This window comes from Peromyscus leucopus, chromosome 15 (genome assembly GCF_004664715.2).
Source record: "Peromyscus leucopus breed LL Stock chromosome 15, UCI_PerLeu_2.1, whole genome shotgun sequence".
Classification (NCBI taxonomy): Eukaryota; Metazoa; Chordata; class Mammalia; order Rodentia; family Cricetidae; genus Peromyscus; species Peromyscus leucopus.
The window spans coordinates 78394207-78413462 of record NC_051076.1 but is presented as its reverse complement, the minus strand read 5'-3'; the positions used below and the strand labels follow the sequence as shown (position 1 = coordinate 78413462).

Sequence of the window (19256 nt, the reverse complement as noted above, 5' to 3'; positions counted from 1 at the left end):
TTCTAAAATCCACCATCTCAGGTTCTTAGCTTTCTTCTTTGAATTCTTGAGAAAAAAATCTGAAATCTACTAGCTCTGGATAGCTTTGCAGATAATTGAGTTTTCTGGGACCCTAGCCCCCCAAGCTAAGCTCACCAGGAAATCAGAAAAGCTTACAATATATGCAAATTCCCTCATATTATAAGAGCACATTTATGTTTCATATTTTAGAAATGAATCTACAATTGCACATGGTGAACAACTTTTTGTGTGCAGGTTGTATACACTGTTAATGGTTTATAAATAGCTCAACATATGCACATTCATAATTCTTTGATCAGAGTTACATGTAAACCTAGATGGAACCTTGGGAGCATGAGAACAACAACCATATACAAACATGATAGTGATTAGAGGTACAGTCAGAGAAAATCTCAGTGACAAGACTGACCACCTATCTAGAGGACCAAGATTAAACTTTGGAATTATTGGTTGCCTCTGTTTTAATTCTCTATAAAGTTTGTTGGCTGGGGATGGGATGGGAAAGGAGATCTGGAGAATAGTTCTCTTGCTTCCCAGAATACCAGATCCTTGAGGGAAAAAAGCTTAAATATGCAATTCCCATCTCAGCTTATGGGCATTTGTAAAGACAGCCATCATAAACCCTGGTGTTCAGGTCACACTTTCTGGGTGGCTTTGTTACATGTTTCACAGCACCACAATCCACTCCTATTTAACAACATGGAAGATTTAAGATTCTCAAAATAAAGGCTCATCCTTCATCATCATTACAGAAATTCTTATCTATGACCATCTAAACTATTGACTCAGCATCAGGGCAGCAGTAAAGGCCCATCATGGAAAAGCTTCTAGTCAAGAGAGTAGAATCTCTGGGCTCCAGAGATTCAGTGAGACTTCAGTGAGTTGCGTCAATCACAGAGCCCAGGCACCACCTGGAAGAAGGGAGGTTCACCATAGGCAGTGCTGCAGAGGAAGCCGAAATAATTATCCCTCTACAGAAATACCGTGCTTTTCCTTCCAACAGTTCCATGCTACAGCTCAGTCCCTACAAGACAAGCGGACACAACACTCAGCCAAGTGTTCCCACCAAAGACCTAGCTTTTCTTTCTTCTCTACTGTCTCTATCAGATGCTGACCAGATGTCACATATGCTTCTTCTGGTCCACTGGGCTGTCCTCACCCATTCTCTGAATTTCTCCTCCCCCATATGGCTGTCTGCCATGACATGGCTTATCCCTATGCTTCCTTAATTCAAGAAGCACATTTGTTTCTTTTCTTCTCCATTCTCCGTCTCTGGGCAACTGCTGAGATGTACAACTTTGATATGTCCTGAGATGTTTTTCTTTTCAACTATAATAAAACTCTCCTAGTGATTCTCTTTGACTTTATTCTTAAATTCTTTAATTAATTAAACTAGGAGCCCCAAGAGGGGAATCCTGATTTCTCCAGTATCATCAAGATAAAGGTCCCAAAGTCTAGTTCCTCCACAGCTACAGCACCAAATCAGCAAGTCATAAGATCAACTACACTTTGTTTAGCCATCAATTGATAAACTATCAAACAATAAACCCCAGGAGAGGCAGGGTGCAAAAGCACAGTTCTGAATGAATAAAGCCTTCTAAGTTCTTATATGTATGTCACTTTGGAGAGCTTAAATTTTTGTGCTATTCTAATATACACATTTCAAATTCAAATTATGTTTTAGTGTAACAGGAAAAAGCTTAAATGTGGACACCGAAATAAAAATATGTGATTTAAATGTATTTTGTGTTTAAATGCATAATCCACTTATAGAAAAAAATATTTACATTTCTAAGAATTTGGTAACTTAATATCTTTATTTTAGATTATGATTTGTTTTTAGCATTTCTTTATAGATTTCTCCACTCTTTAGATTTTCAACAATAAGCATTTATTAATTTTATAACAAAAATCAAAATGTTGATTAAGATAAAGATATATGCAATACAGAATTCCAGTTAATGTTTCAGGGATATGGATTATGACTGGGCCAGAGGGCATTCATGGTCCCAGCTGGGTGGATAGCTGCTTGGTTTATTACCTGCAGCAAGTCATGAAATTCTGAAATTCTCTTTCTTCCATACAAGATGGAGATTTTTAAAAAAAAACTATTTGCTTAGATTTTTCTGGTGGAATTAACAGAAATGGTATTTGTAAGCTCCAATTAAACTCCCTGAAATGTCTGCAGTCAGCAGTTGGCAGCCATCCAACTCCTGGACACATGAGACACCTGTTACTCAGCAGTAAGCATTTGTCTCCTTCACTTTCTCTTGTAGCCAAAACACCTCTTAGAAAGCAATTGTCAGGGGAATTTGCATCTAAAAACCTTAGAAATCTTAGAAAAAGTACATTTAGTGAATTAGAATTTCCGAGGCTAGTCTAAAATTCTGCATATATTTTTTTTTTCACTAAGAAGCTATGTGTGAGTTACATTTTTCAAAAGAACCAGGACACATTGTCAAACCCAGTCCTAGACTAAGTTGTTGAGTAGAACTAGGTCACTACAACCAAGAGCAACAAAGAGCACAACTGCTATTCCTGCTCCAGGGTAACTTCAACGTAGCTAACAGACAGCCACTCTTCACTAGATGAAGTACTGGGGAAACACACCAACACACGAGAAAGGCCTCAACAACAACAAGGCCTACCCAGCACTCTCTTTGGCCAGTGTCCGGTTCTTGGCATTCAGTGGGGAAAATGGCTGAACAGTCTGTGTCACCACTCTCTGCTGTGACTCCACTGCATTCTGCCTACAGCATCGCATGGCTGCATCCCTAAGCTGACTGTCACATGACCAGCCATGGTATCATTCTGCCTACAGCATCACATGGCTGCATCCCTAAGCTGACTGTCACATGACCAGCCATGGTGTCATTCCTTGCATATCCTTAGTGCCTTGGGCGCTATCTGTCTAGAAAGAGCTCTATAAGTAGGCTGCCTCACTGAAGAGTCTAGAGCACAAATACTCCATGACACAAGAGGCCTGACTCTGTTGCTTCATTACAGGGTGCATCTGGCATCTCTGAGGACCAGGGCTTGAAATAAATGTGTGTGTGTGTGTGTGTGTGTGTGTGTGTGTGTGTGTGTGTGTGTTTGTGTGTGTGTGTGTGTGTGTGTGTGTGTGTGTGTGTGAAAGAGAGAGAGAGGGAGAGGGAGAGAGAGAGGTGCCAATAGTTAATGACATCATTCACAGAAGGACTACTGGCAAAGCTAAATGCTTAAAAACCTACCACATCAATGTTAGGGAAGGTGGAATTGTATTACAGAGTAAATTAACCATGAAATGCCACTTTTAAACATTTATTGTACTTGTGGGGAGGGAACATGGTACCAGTGTGAATATGTGGAAATCAGAAGACAACAAGTGGGAATATTGTTGGAGTCAGTTCTCTCCTCCTAATGTGGGGTCCAGTGATTGATCTCAGATCACTGGGCTTGGCACCAAGGGCTTTTACCTGCTCAAACTCTGATGCCATTTCTAAACCTATGCAATTAGCTTATAAAGAAGTTACATGCTCTCAGGATATTCCATAGAAAATATTCTCTCTGATGAAGATGATAATGATGAAGAAGATGATGACAATGATGAAGATGATGGCGATGATGATTTGCAAGGGAACTATAATTCCCAGAAAAAAGAGGCTATACATATAATGAACAATGTACAAAGATAATTGATTGGAACATCAGTGATTGGGGACAAGTCAAAACGTTGCAGACCCAGTGCACATTTATTGAGAAATCCAGGCCTATTGAACAGTAACTTATTGCCCATCTCTGTGTATAACTCAACATTCCTGCAACTGTCTGGCAAGTACTCTTGAAATATTTTAAGTGGCTCCTATATTTCATGAATCTAAAGTCTCAGAAAGTCATCAGATAGCATGTGAGGCTCAGAGCAGAGATGTTCAGCTTTCCTGAAATCTTCTCACCTGATGTCTGACTAGCATATAGAAAAATATCTTGATTTACAAAAAATCATCATGAAACTATTAACATGATGGAACATGGAATTTGTGGTAACCTATATATTCAGACCACTGTCCATCATTTCTGTCTGGTTCTTGAATAAACTATCTCTTTCTCCTTTTGACGTGAGGGCTGGTTTTTAGTTATTTACTTGCTGCTCCAACACACCTGATTATCTGCTATCCTCACAGCTTCTTGGTGTAATACATTTCATGGATGAACTATTGAAGCTCAAGAAGGTAGGACTCACCCAGAGGCATAGTCCAGAGAACCAGCTATGAACGAATTTTCCCCTTTGTGAATCAGGACTTCCCACTAACTTTATATATTGTTTCTTGTTTGTTTATTTATTTTGTTATCTCCTTTTCTTATTGTTGTTGAGCTTTAACAGAGAAGATAACCTTGGCAAGCCCCACAGAGAACAGTGGGTGATTCATCCTTGTTTCAGAGAATAGTGTCACAACCATTACCAAGCTCCCTCTACCCTTTTCTTGAAAATAACTAAGCTAATTCCTAATATTTGTGAAGGTAGCATCCTTCTCCCACTGAAGCTAGTCCTGTAAGATTTTATTCACTCAGGTGTCCCTTTCTAGAAACTCCCTTCCATCTCATGAGCAGTTGGACAGACTAAGCATGTTTGGAAATCATGGCCCTTACCAGTGATATTGCAGTACACCTGGAGAGGTCCCAGCGGCCCGCTGCCATCAGAATCAACATAGAAGAAGCCAGCTTTGTTTCCTCGGTGTCTGTATACCTCACAGGATTGCTCATAGATGGCTGGAAAGACAGAAAGGCAAACTTTACTTGGCTCTGAATATCCCTCTGCAGGGGTCAGTAACTCATACTTAAGCCTCCTTCTCATGCTTCTTCCATTCCCTTCCTGTACAGCCCCAAAGCCTTTACAGCCCAGTGTTCTGGTACTTCATGAACTTATGCCCATTTCTGTTGCTGTGATAAAATACCTGGACAAGAAAGCAACATAAGGGAGAAAGGGCTTATTTTTCCTCACAGTTTTAAGTTGCCATCTATCACTGTGGGGAAATCACAGTTGCTGGAACTTGAAGGAACTAGTCATATCACATTCACAGCTTAGGACACAGAGAAACAAATGCACATTTGTCTAATTGCTGGCTTGCTTATACACGGCTTAATTTTTCCATTCAAATAGTTCAGAAACTATGCTGCTTGGGCTATTGTCAACTGGACACAGCTGGAGTCATTTTGGAAAACAGAACCTCAAAGGAGAAAATGCCCCCATGTGACTGGAGTGTAGGGAACTCTACTGGGCATTTTACTCATTAATGATTGATGTGGAAGGGTGTAGCTCAGTGGAGGCAATGCCACCCTTCAGACTATTGTCCTGTGTGGCATAAGAAAGCAGGATGAGCAAGCCATGTTAGCAAGACAGTAAGCAGTATGACTCCATTGCCTCCCTTCAATTCTTGCTTCCAGGTTCCTGTCTTGAGTTCCTTCCCTGACTCCCCTTCATTATAAATTGTGACTATAACCTGAAATAAGCTGTTTCCTTATGTCTTAATGATAGCAATAGAAACCTAACTAAAACAAGGATCCTCTGTCTAGAGAATGGTACCATCCACAGTGGACTATATCTTCCCACACCAATTAAGATAAGCCTACAAACATGTCCTCAGACCAGCTCAGTATAGACAGACCCTCCTTGAAACTCTCTTCTCAGGGTATTCAAGTTGTGTCATGTTTACAGTTAAAGATAGCCATCACACACCATTACTTTTATAATTTATTCATTCATTCTTCTAGGCCCATCTCAGGGGTACAGCTATCCTAAAATCTCCCCTCCTGTCTGTCCCTGGTGTTGGCTGATTTACATGCTGCCCCTATGCCTCTACAGTGGACTAAGCTAGGACCATCAACACACTGGTCTACCTTTTAGAATGTGCTAAAGGACCTCTAAGAATCATGGCTGTGTGTTATGGGACACTGCATCACAGCATCTAGCAAATTTCTAAGCAGCATCATGGTTCAACATATATTTTGCTAGTGAATTTAAAATTCATACATGCTGTTATGTCTTTTTAGCAATAAAATATGAGGACACTGTCTTGTGGATGTGTGTGTGTGTGTGTGTGTGTGTACATATATTTGTGTGCTTGTGTGATGCCAATTGTCAACTTCAGAGGTTGTTTCTAACTAGTAGCCACTTTGTTTTCTCCTTGCCTATTTGGCTAGGATGCCTAGCTAGTGAGCCTTAAAAATCTGCCTGTCAACACCTCAATATGAGGGATACAAATGTGCACACCATGCCTGCTTTTAGATGTTCTGGGGATCATATCAAGTCCTCATGCTTACAAAGCAAGCACTGTACCAACTGAGATATCCTCCAGCCAAAAGGGACATTCTCTTACATTTATATATGTCAAGTTTAGGAAAGTAACTGATATAATATTGTATCTAGTTTCATCCATCTTCACCTAACAATTGCTGTCTAATTTATAGATGTATGTCAACAAGCATGGTTTCACCAAAGGACAGAGATATAAATAAGACCATCAGCCTGTGTCCTCATGCTCATAAGCCAGGGCAGGCACTGTTCTTGCTTGCTCATACAAGAACAGGAAGAGGTCATAGGGGTCATTTAATTTGGAGCTTTAACAGAGCTATAGACTTGATAAATATTAATCTCATTAAGCCAACACTAACAGATTTACAAGAATGTAAAAGTGGTGGCTTAAAAGATACATTAACCATCTTAGGCATAAGAATTTATACTTAATACTTCACACAAAATCCTGTGTTCCTGAAAAGCATGTGAGCATTAAATTATGTCACCTAACCATGCTTAAAACACTTCAGTGGATCCTAACATCATTCAAGATAGAGTACAAGCTTGTCACCCTAGCTGACTTCTGCCCCTGTGACTAATGTCCCATCCCAGGAATATGAAGGTACCGTTCGTCATGATCAACTGTGAGGGGTGCCTCAAATAATTCATTTCCAGCCAAGTTCTAAAGCCTGAGAGAGTTGGAATTTTTTATACTTTGGAGTGAATTCAAGGTTATACTTATATTCACACAACTCTCTCTGGTATTCATGTACACTTTCTGAAGCAGAGGTAAATAAGAGTGTCATGGTATGTGCCCTAAACACTGAACACAAAAGGCATCATATATTTTTTCTAACACCTGATATCTCCATTGGTAAAGTGCTGGCCTGGAAAAATATCATCTTCCGAATCTATGTCATGCACTTTGGTGTGCATCCACACATGTGAATGTCAACTGGTATGAGTAGTCATCTCCAAACACACCTACTGTCATAGGAGGACAAACCCATGAAAGACATTGCCACTGCTGTTTTCTCATGAGCATGAAAGGAAAATTACATCCAGTCAGCATGTGTGCATTTGCCTGACTGCTGAGAACTCTGAACCAGTGAGTGGTGGCATTTGCTGCTAAGCCCGATGACATGAGTCTGGCCCCTGGTACTTACATGGTGGAAGAAGAGAACAAGCTGCTGCACGTTCTCCTCCACCCTCCACATTTATTCTGTAGTACACACTCAATCACATAAATACAGTCATATAAGTGCATATGTGTGTGCACACATACACATACACGCATTCACACACACACACCAACACAATAAAATTGTAAATATTTCACAAAGATCATGAACTCTAGAAATGAAGTGGGTAACTGTTTGCAGTATGGCCACAACTAGTACCTGTGTTACTTTGGGAAAGTGACTTTACCCTTTCTGGCCATTCCTAAGGTTATTCCCAGGATGGACACTTCCTGGTATTCAGATACTCATGCTTGTCTTAGTTAATTTTCTCATTGCTGTTACAAAACACCTGACCAAAACAACCTAAAGGAGAAAGGGCTATCTCTGGCTCACAGTTAAACTGGATACAGGCCATATTGGAGGAGAAAACAAGGCAGCTGGTGGATGAGCCAAGATTAAATTCCTAGAAAGTGGTGGTGACCATCTTTGAAGCTCCTGGATTGCTCCCTGAGGTAGAAGCCACTGACCTCCTCAGGAGAGAATCTGATGGAAAAAATCCTCCCTGAGAGATCTTAGGAGCCTCTACTGCATGCCATGAAGGTGAGCAAAGCTTCACAGTGGTTGAAGAGGGGCTGGCGATCTACTTTTATGTTTTCAGACAAAGCTATGTTTTTCATAAAACTCACATCTTCAACTCCACTTGTAGAATTGGATGCCACTTGCAGTTTCTATAGATTTAGGATAATTTTACAATGTAAATTTGTTGTCTCTTAGATTGTACTTGTGTGTGTGTGTGTGTGTGTGTGTGTGTGTGTATCTGCCTGCCTGCCTGCCTGCCTGTCTGTCCATCTGTCTGTCTGTCTGTCTGCATTTTTCACACCAGTGTGTTCCATGTTTAAGTTAGGGTTTCTGTTGCTGTAACAAAACCCCATGACCAAAAGCAACTTTGGGAGGAAAGGTTTTAATTCATCTTGAGCTTGTAGTTCACCATCCAAGGAAGTTAGGGTGGGATCTTAAGGCAGGCATCTGGACTCAAAAACTGATACAGAGGCCACGAGGCAATATTGCTTACTGTATTGCTCCTCGTGGCTTCTCCTGGCTGCTCTATTATACCATTCAGTACCATCTGCCATTAGATAGCACCACCTAAAATGGGCTGCCCATGTCAAACATTATTCAAGAAAATATTCTACAGGATTGCTTATAAACTAATCTTTTTTTTTTTTTTTTTTTGGTTTTTCGAGACAGGGTTTCTCTTGTGTAGCTTTGTGCCTTTCCTGGAACTCACTTGGTAGCCCAGGCTGGCCTCGAACTCACAGAGATCCTCCTGCCTCTGCCTCCACCACCGCCCAGCCATAAACTAATCTTAAGGAGGCATTCTCACAAGAAGTTCCCTTCTCTCAGATGACTCTAGCCTGGTTCTAGTTGATAAAACCTAGCCACACAGTATTCCAAGGTTTGCATATGGAGGTCAGAGGACCAACTCAGGTGTCTGTCCTCATCTCTCTCCTTGGTTGATCTAGGGTCCCTTGTTGTCTTTCCACAGCATAAGCCATAGGCTAGCTGGCCTGTGACAGTCCAGAGCAGAAACACTCTCTGGCTTTTATGTGGGTCCTGGAGATTTTCATTTAGTCCTTTATGGCAAATGCACTATTACCCACTGAACTCTCTCTATAGCTTCCGGTTCTGTGACTTCAATGTAAGGATTTATCTCTGCAGATCTGCTACTTTCTCTCTGGTTTTCATCTATGCACCCTAAACCCTTCAACCTTTTCCTGCTCTTGTTTCCTGCGCTTGCTTTTTTTCTTTTGTTTTACTATCTTGATTTGTTTGTTTGGTTTGTTGGTTGTTGTTTTGTTTTTCAAGACAGATTTTCTATATAGCCCTGGCTTTAAGACATTTATGGTAAAAAGAGGTAGGTGTCTTGTACTGAGAGAAAGTGAGGAAGGAGCCTGCTAGCATGTGACTCAGATATTGGGAGTTATTGGGAAGGGTCACATTTAATTAACTGATGCCTCTAACCTGAGGTCCTTGGGGGAAGAACTTGACATCCTTTTAGAACCCGAACAACTGGGGAGTTTACAGACTAACAGACATGCCCTCTGACTCTCCTGTAGAATCAGATATTACAGAGTCAATGTTAAAGGTGGCTTTGCTTTGGGATGTTAGTCTTTCTTTCCTGGGACCACCTGTTACAGATTCCCAGACCTGCTATCCTTAAAGTGCTTTTCATTGGCCCTGACACTACAGATAAGTGGAGCCTGATTGGCTCCTACCTTACATCTAACAACATTTCTAATTTTTTCTTAGTTAAAAATGAAGATGCAGCACAATAATCTATTGAAAGGAAGGCTGAAATGTAGAAGGGCAGTTGGAAAAATAAGTGCAAGTAACTCCAAAGAAAATGATGATATTTATTATTTCTGAAAATAATGTTTTTGTTAATTAAAACAACTTGGGAAACGTGGCATATGATGACACACCAGCAACTATGGTAGGGGGATGCTGTGGGATGGTCTGTATGTCAAATTGTTCTGATTGGTCAATAAAACACTGATTGGCCAGTGGCCAGGCAGGAAGTAGGTGGCCAGGCAGGAAGTAGGTGGGACAAGGAGAGAGGAGAATTCTGGGAAGCAGAAGGCTGAGGCAGGGAGACACTGCCAGCCGCCGCCATGATCAGCAGCATGTGAAGACGCCGGTAAGCCACCAGCCATGTGGCAAGATATAAATTTATGGAAATGGATTAATTTAAGCTATAAGAACAGTAGCAAGAAGCCTGCCACGGCCATAGAGTTTGTATGCAATATAAGTCTAATTGGTTTAATTAGTTTAATTGTTTGGGTCTGAGCGGCTGTGGGACTGGTGGGTGACAAAGATTTGTCCTGACTGTGGGCAAAGCAGGAAAACTCTAGCTACAGGGGGATATCCGTGAATATGTGGCAGAGCCAGGTTACAGAACAAAATCCTTTATCAAGCAAACAAATAGACAACCATTGCACTGATACAGGCTGAAGTTCAAGGTTCCTTCTAGGAAACCATCTACTATCTCAGTAAATGTTAGCAGATGCCCTTTCTGCCCCATCACTGTACATGCTAATCCTTCAGTCCATCCTTTGGACTCCCATTAGACCACAAATCCCTGGAGTACATGGATTTTTCTCTGTTTCTAAATCACCCACTCAGCTGGGCAGGTAGCTTTGCATGCAAAGTGTTTACTGTGTCAGCACAAGGATGAGAGTTCAACTCCTCAGAATTCAGGAGAAAACCAGGACTGGTGACACATGCCTGTAATCTGAGCATGGGGACGGTAGACAGGAAGAACTTTGGATCCAGACCAACCAGACATGCCTATCTAATGAGTTCCATGCAAGTGTCTCCAAAGACAAGGTGGATGGTGACTGAGGAAAAAGTAAAGGTTGTCCTCTGGCTTCCATGTACACACACATGTGCACACATTAACACATGCATACACACTTAAACATACACAATTAAAGACTATTAGTTAAAAGTTCCTATAGTTGCTAAAAGCTTAATTGAAGAAAGCCAATAGACTCTATGGAAATCTCTGCCTCTGCAATACCAGTAGTACTCAAACCAAAGAGATTTCTTCCAACCAGTGCACAAGATATGACCTTCTGTGTTCTCTGAATATTCTAGATTAGCAGAGGAAAATACCCACAGGAGAATCACAGCATATTCTGCTGTGGAGAAACTGAGTGCCTAAAAGAACATGAAAAGGCAGCTGTTGGTAGGGTTTGGAGATGGCTATTAGTAGAGTGCTTGCCATACAGGTGTGAGGACCTGAGCTTGATGGCTAGAACCCATGTAAAAAGCTGGGCATGACAGTGCATGCCTGTAATCCCAGATGAACTGAAGAGCTCCAGTTTTGGTAAAACCTTGTCTCAAAAAGTAACATGGAGAGCATTGATTTCTGACCTCCTTACGCACATGTGATTGCATATACAAGCACTCCCATGAATAGACACTATTGGTGAAATTATTAAGGCCACTCCACATAGTTAAAAGGGAGATTTATTTAGTGGTGTAACTTACAAATGAAGGGATAGGTAGGTTGCAGGGTCTGGGAAAGATGCAGTGTAGTCTGGCAGTGTTCTCTGGAGAACCCTGTTCAGTATACCTCCAGCAACCAGGGTCCAGGAAACAAGAGAAGGAGGTGCATCCAGATCTCAGGTCTTCAGGGCCCTCTCTTGGCCCCACCTTGTAGGTGTGATAGTTACCAAACCCTCATTGGGGGTTGGAACTTCCAGACCAAAGCTGGAATGGCTACCCACTACAAGGCACACATATAATATTACTGGAGTTTTAGAGGAATCTCTTTGTGGTCATTAAATGATGCCAGGGAAATAAAGATTTCCTCTTGGGGTTATTAGCATCCTTAATAAAATAATTTAAGAATGGATTTAATTGGAAGCTCAAAGAATTTCTATGAAATTCCCAAATAATCAATAAAAATATTATGTTTAGAAAAAAATTTAAAAAGGAAATCCCCAAGGCAGGCGAAGCTTAAAAATCTCAGTAGCTGCTCAGAGGAGAATGGAAAAGATAAAGGAAAAAAAAAAACATTCTGTTTGAGTTAAGCAGACATGGAGCTTAGCCACATCATGGCAGATGGCCACATGGTAGTAAGGGGAACTTCGGAGAAGGAATGAGAAAGCCTGAGCACCAGGGAACACATCCTTAGACTCCGGCCAATATCCAACAGAGAAAGGCAAACGAGAAGAGAAAGGAAAACTTTCTTAGAACTCAAAAATGCCTAGAGATCCACACAAACCTCATTGCAGCTTATAGCAACTATACTAGGGAGTAGGGATTCTAAGAACAAGAGCATTACCTAAATAAAGAAACAATTCTTCCTTTTACATCTTTGGCAGAGCTTAAGAACCTGCCTTGCTAAGGCTTAGCCCATGGCCAGGATATAGGCAAGCCCAACATTAACTCTTAAGAGAGGAGACAATGACATGTCTTCATCAAGAAGGAGATTCAATTCTTATGCACACAAAGATGCTTTTGAGGCAGCAAAGTGTGTCTGTGTTAAAAACAGCAACCAGAAAAGTGAGCATTGCTGTTGAAGGGTTACTCTCAGGAATTCACGCAAAGTACTGCACTCCCCAGTGAAAAGGACAATCGTAGACACATCGGGGCTCTTCAGGATAAATTTCTACCCAAACAGAGCAGATAGATAATGTGACCAGACAGGGCAGATGGATCCATGGTTTCATATCTGAGAGAAATAGTTTGAGCATAGTTCTGGCAGATAATTGATTGCCTAAGGTACAATTGGAAACGTCCTTGTGATGTTCTCTCTTATTAGAGGTAATGATAGTATTCAGACAGCGAAATAGTTTTATTTAGACCTCACCTTTTCAAGTGCCAAGGTCAGAGCTATAGTTTTGCAGCTTCGCTATTTATATTCCTACTGTAAAACTATGGAAACAAATAAGAAACTGTGTGTGCGTGCGTGCGTGCGTGCATGCGTGTGTGTGTGTGTGTGTGTGTGTGTGTGTGTGTGTGTGTGTGTATGTGTGTGTGTGTTCAAAGGCTTAGGGGATAGCTCAGTCAGTAAAATGTTTGCCTTGCAAGTATGAGTAGCTGAGTCCAATCCCTTAAACCCAAAACATTAGTTGGTAATTGCGGTATTCACTTGGAATCTTGGAACCATAGAGGTAGAAATAAGGGAATTCCTGGACCTCCCTGGGTAGCCGGTTTACCCAGATCACTGAGAGAGATCTTACCTCAAAAATCAAGGCTTTAAGTGACAACACTTAAAGATTGACAGTTTAGATTGTTCTCTGAACTGTACATCTGTTCATATACATACACATCTGCACACACCTGAGGGATTATATATAACTATTGTATATCTACCACATTTTTAAAAAAGACAAAGAAAAATACACACCCAGAAAAGCTGTATCCCTACCACTGATTGTCTGAGATCAGGGCATTCATCTGGAAAGTTGCCATACACCATCCTCATCCCTGAATAACATAACTCATTCTCCCAAGACATCTCCTATCAACTCAGACATGACTCCCAAGAAAGCCATTGAAAAGAAAGAAAAGCCATTGAAAAGAAAGAACCTTAAAACATAAATTTCTTCCCAAATATTTGCTTTCTGTAAGTCTACATAGACAGGCCCTTCCCATCTTTGCCTCTACAGTGGATTTCTTCTTCTTGAAGATGCTGCGCGTTCAGAGCTGAGCCCCTGGTGCTCTACCATGCATGGCTGTTCTGCCTCCTGGTGTGGAGAGCACTTTGCTTCACCCTGTGTACTGATCTCCATGTGTTATGGGGTCTTTGCATGCCACGGACCCGGGGATACTTGGGAAGCATGCTTCCTCGTCAATGTCAGGAGCATAAGAAAGGGCAGCTGTGGCTCTTTTTAAAAGAGAAGCCAAAACTACAGGTGTGGTGGTGCATGTTTGTAATCCCAGTGTGAGAAGGCAGAAGTAGGAAGTAAAGACTTGCTGGCAGGCAGCCCAGCCAAATGATGTACTCCAGGTCCCAGAGAGAGATCCTGTCTTGAAAAACTACCTGCACAGCACATAAGAAACAACACTAGAGTTTGACCTCTGACCTCCATTTTATTTCACATTTGCATGATTACACACCTTCATATGCATATTCATCTCCTCACATGCAAACACAAATCTTTATAAAAGAAACCTGACTGGATGCTCCAGTAGTGCTAGGTACTCAGGAGATTGAAGCAGGAGAACTGTTTGAGCCTAGGAGTTCCAAGCTTAGAAAACAAAAAGATCGTATTTCTTAAAATGAAATACACACATTTTTAAAAGAAGATTGAGCATGATGCAGGGATATTTTTAAATACACTGTAACTTGAGACTGACTCTTCTGTAGCTAGTTGAGGACTTATATTTACACATCTCATAACGAGTAAGTCAGACATCAAGGAAAATAATAAAAATACTCTTTTCTCTATGTTAATGCAAAATTATGGTAACAAGAAATCCTTAAATATAGCTACCATGGTCAATTAAATATTCACTTCAAAAATTATACAAGGAAGGAAAGAGGTGTGGCTCAGTTGGTAGAGTGTTGGACTCATCTGTGCACAGCTATGGGCTCCATTCTGCATACTCCATAAACTAGGCATTATGCTATATACCTGTCTCTTAGCACTGGGAGGTAGATGCAGAGGATCAGAAGCTCAAGACCATCTTTAGCTGCATAGTCAGTTTGAGGCCAGTCTGGGACTACATGAGACCCTGTTGAAAAAAGGAAAATCAAATACCCAAAAAGTTTCTATATAAGTTCAGGCCACTTGTCACCAAATATTAGGAAGGAGAAGCCTGTCAAGAATTAGAAAGAACAATGGAGAAGAGTGCTGTCCTTCATGGAGCTGAAGATATAAAGTTAGCATGTACATTATCAGTGCATGCAATGGTCACCTAGGGAATTCCACCTCACTACTTTATACAGTGTCTACCATTAATGCCATAGTTTCTATTTTATACCAGACCCATTGCAGGCATGTTACATATAGGATCACTCACCCCCTACAGCTTTATGGAGTTTCAACTTTGAAAAGAATTACAGGAAAGAGGAGGGCCATGACTTTGCTGAGCACCCCCACAAGTCAGTAGGAAGCTACAAAAATTTCCATTTTGTAATTAGAAAGGTCAAAAAAATGGAGCTAGAGTTACAGCTCAGGGGTAAGAGTTCTTTCTATGCAAGCATGAGTACCTGAATTTGAATCCTCACACCCATGTAAAAAACTTAACATGCCTTTTTTTTTTTAATCTGGTGACACAAATACTGTGGGGAAAGGTTACAGAAGGGTTTCTGGGGCTTTCTCAGTGTCTCCAGGATATAAGGTAAAACACAACAGAACAGTACACTAGCAATATCCTCTGGTCACTGCATGTGAGCATGTGTGTGCATTCCTATACACACAGCTGCACAATTATCACATGCACCAAAAACAGACTAAAACACACTTTTTAAAAGTCAAAAATTAAAAGCAAATGAATTTTCAAGAGATAGAGTTCTGTTGTCTTCATTCATGCCAATAACTACTGGCCTCTATGTCAGCTCACTGGCACACAACAACCAGAATCATGTCATTCCTATCATCTTGAGGAAATCATCCTATCATTGAGGAAATGGCATTTCACAAATATAGAAAACTTGGATGCTGAGAATAGATCCATTATTGCTCAATGAATTCCTCAATTTGCAGATCATTTCTAGAAATGTAATGGCAGAGCTCACTCTGCTGTGGTTTGTCTTTCTGTACACTGTGAATATGTGTTGCTCCCATTGTCTAGTAAATAAAGTTCTTTGGGCCTATAGCAAGGCAGCTTAGAGGCAGGCAGGAAATCCAAGCAGAGAGACAGGAGGAAGGTGGAGAGAGACACCAGTCTACTGCCCAAGGAACAGCATGCCAGCAGACAGATAAAGCCATGGAACACATGGCAAAGCATAGATTAATAGAATTGGGTTAGTTTAAGATATAAGAGTGAGTTAGCAAGAAGCTTGAGCTACAGGCTATTCAATTCATAATTAATATGAACCTCTGTGTATTCACTTGGGTCTGAGTATCTGTAGGACTAGGCAGGACACAGGGAAACTTACAGCTACATCACTCAGTGATCTTACAACTCTTGTATTAAATCACCATGAGGTGAGGAAGCTAAGCAATGACCCATGCCATTTTCATTAGATGTGATATACAAAGAGAAGACCACTACCACAAGTCTTGAGAGTTCATTCCAGATAAAACGGTTCTAGTTTTCCTCCCAACACAGCTTCTGCCCAAGCCATACAGTCCAAAGCAAACCCAAATTGCATTTAGCTTGGTTCATTTTCTCCTCCATAGATTAAGTCTGGAGTTACAGCCCTACAGAAATGACCTTAAGAATGCAGGTCATGGAATATAGTATAAAATGGAAAATTATTTAAGTTTTTGTAGCTCTTATTTTTACTTGTTGGTTTGTTACAATCTGGGTCTCCCTATGTAGCTCAAGCTAGAATTAGTGTCTTCCCAAATGAGCCTCTTGAGACCTGAGACTATAGGCCTATAATACCATACCTGGATCAACTAAGCAATTTTGAATTAAAACACTGGAATTACTGACTATGCATTGTTCATGTGTATACATTTGTGTTTGCATATGTGTGTATACATGAAATTTTGCATGTATGTGAATATAGATTTGTGTGAATGCATGTGTATATATGTGCATGCAGAAGTGTGAATGAATATATGGAATACAGAGGTCAATTTCAGGTGTCATTCCTTAAATATAATTCATTGTGGATTTTGAAATGGTGGTCTCTCATTATCCTGAGTCACTAATTTGGCCTAAACTGGCTGGCCAGTAAGCCTTAGGCATGCCCCTGTCTCTGCTTCCTAAGCATAGAGATTCCAAGGGCACACCAACACCTTACTTTTATATAGGTTCAACGGACCAAACATGGGTCCTCATGTTGCAAAGTAAACACTCTACCTGATGAGCTCTCTCACCAGCCCAGTTATGAGTTTTATAACCTGTTTTTTTATATTATTTCAAGTTTCAGTTGTTGTATAATGGGATGTTAAAGAATAATTCCAAACTTTAGGACTCATTTCAAGTTCAGTACACAGTAAGTGCTCAATCCCAATCAGTTCCTACCATTTTCTGTTCCTTGTCCATGTTTAAGTTTATGCCGCATGCACCCACCAACTATTACTTGAAAATATTCCAGCCTACAAAATAGATGGCCATTATCCACTCACTTGGATATGAAATTAGTGTACAGCAAGTGTTCTGAGTAGGATTCACCCTCCAAATAGTAAGTGTTCTTCCTGTACCACATGCAGGAACTCATGTATCCTCCTACCAGAAACAATTTTACCCTTTAGTAATGGTAAAAAGAGAAACCAGACCTTCAGTTCTCAGACAGATGGACATTTAAACATGTACAATGTGATATGATATTCTTTGTGGTGAGAAAATGTAGAAAGCTTAGTTTGCAACTGACAAAAAGAAGAGCTGGGTCCTGGGAAAGTGTTCATGATGGGGAGGGGGTGGAGCAGAGATAGAAAAGAATGTAAGTGTCCTGTGCAGACAAGCAATCAGAAACAACACAGGACGGTCTAGTTTCTTTCCTCTCACTTTGATAAAATACCCTAACAAAAAGCAACTTAGAGGAGAAGGAGTTTATTGGCACATAATTCCATCATATTACATCAAGTTACATCTATCAAGTTACAGTCCATCATGTCAGGGAAATCACACAGCAAGACCTTGAAGCAGCTGGCCGCTTCGACAGTGAAGAGGAGGGAGAGAAGGATGCAAACATGTTGCTGGCTTACCTGCTTGCACTCAGCTCATTTTCTCCACTTTTAAATAGTTCAGGACTCCTTGCCTAGGAAATGGTGCTATACAGACCGAATTGCGTCTTCCCTCACAAATTAATTGAGCCAATCTCCCACAGACATCCCACAAGCAACCTAAAGTGGGTGGCTCCTTATTGAAGCTCTCTTCCAGAGTGGCACCAGCCTTGTCAATTGACAGTTAATGGCTAGCCACCACACAGAGTACAGCCCCAAGGAGAGCACTCCAGTCTTCTGAGCATAAATGGACGGGACACAAGCTCTACTCTAAGCATGAGCTTTTAACAATTTCACTCAAGATTCCCTATGTATTCCCCCTTGACTGACAGACTAGAAGTTCTTTAGGACCTAGGAGGAAGGTGGAATGAAGTAATGAGATAGAAGATGACAGAGTCTATAGATGATGACAGAATCTACAGACCTTTATGGAGCAGTAAGATCTCTGTGAGATGTGAGTAAAAGTTGTAGACTGGAATCATTCTAAGACTGAAAACTTCTTATGCCTATCCAGTTATCTTGGAATGCTGTCTATCCAGGAAGGGATGGCATGGTATTTGATTTGTCATTCTCTTCGGCAAAAACAAAACAAGTTGAAATAAAACAGAGATACTCGTGTACTGACTCCTGTTCATCTCCTTAGCCCACTTCCCCCAAACACTTGTCCTTAAACTTTAGCTCAGTTGCTGGGAGACTGAACGGGAGACAGCTGTCTTCCAAACCTATCTATTTACAGATATTACAAATGAGCCCATGTAATGCAAAAACTTTGCTCTAAGCCATCCAGCTGGTGTGGACTGTATTTGAGAATCTGATATTAACTCTCTAACTGCAAACTCTGTGTTATGTCCTCTAAATGCCAGAAATAAATAAAAACACAAAAATAGTTGAACTACACTCATAAGTTTCCAAACTGACCACAACATGACAGAGTAAACATGAGCAATTCTAGAGAAGTCCTCAGAGGGCATCTTATTTACACAGGATTTGTCTGTGCCATCGTTGTTAATGAGTCTCAAGTCTTCTACACAGGAGCTACAGAGGTAGTACAAATGGATATGTTTTGCATTTATATACCATAAAGAATTCGTCTTCCAGTATGAATTGGCAAATGCCTAGTTTTTAATCTGCAAAGAAGACACTTTGCAGTGAAAAATGTATGTCTTTCAGCTCTGCAGGTCCCATGATATTTGACACAAGTGTTTAACAAATGTGTCCCGAGCAAACTTTTAGGTAGAACAGGAAGTTCTATTACCAGGTGTCTCAATGGATATTCCACAGGGTATTCATGTCCAGACTATATTCTAAATTTAAAACATGGTGTAATCCTTCCCTCAAATCATGCTTTGAATACCCCTTGTGTGTAGTTGTGTCTGTGTGTGTTTGTGTGAGTACATATTTGAATATGTGTGCAGGTATGTG

At 40.8% G+C, this 19256-nt stretch overlaps 1 protein-coding gene across 3 annotated transcripts in view; it reads right to left on the bottom strand.

The window, feature by feature from the left end:
• Positions 1-19256, bottom strand: part of LOC114701108 (contactin-associated protein like 5-1-like) — a 902756-nt gene that overhangs the window by 295563 nt on the left and 587937 nt on the right. For all 3 annotated transcript variants that reach the window (XR_005092928.1, XM_037211055.1, XM_028881060.2), the window contains one exon: positions 4648-4767. Coding sequence is in view for 2 of the 3 variants with exons in the window: in XM_037211055.1 (XP_037066950.1) it covers positions 4648-4767 (120 nt within the window). In the remaining variant the exon portion in view is untranslated. The remainder of the gene's footprint in view (positions 1-4647; positions 4768-19256) is intronic.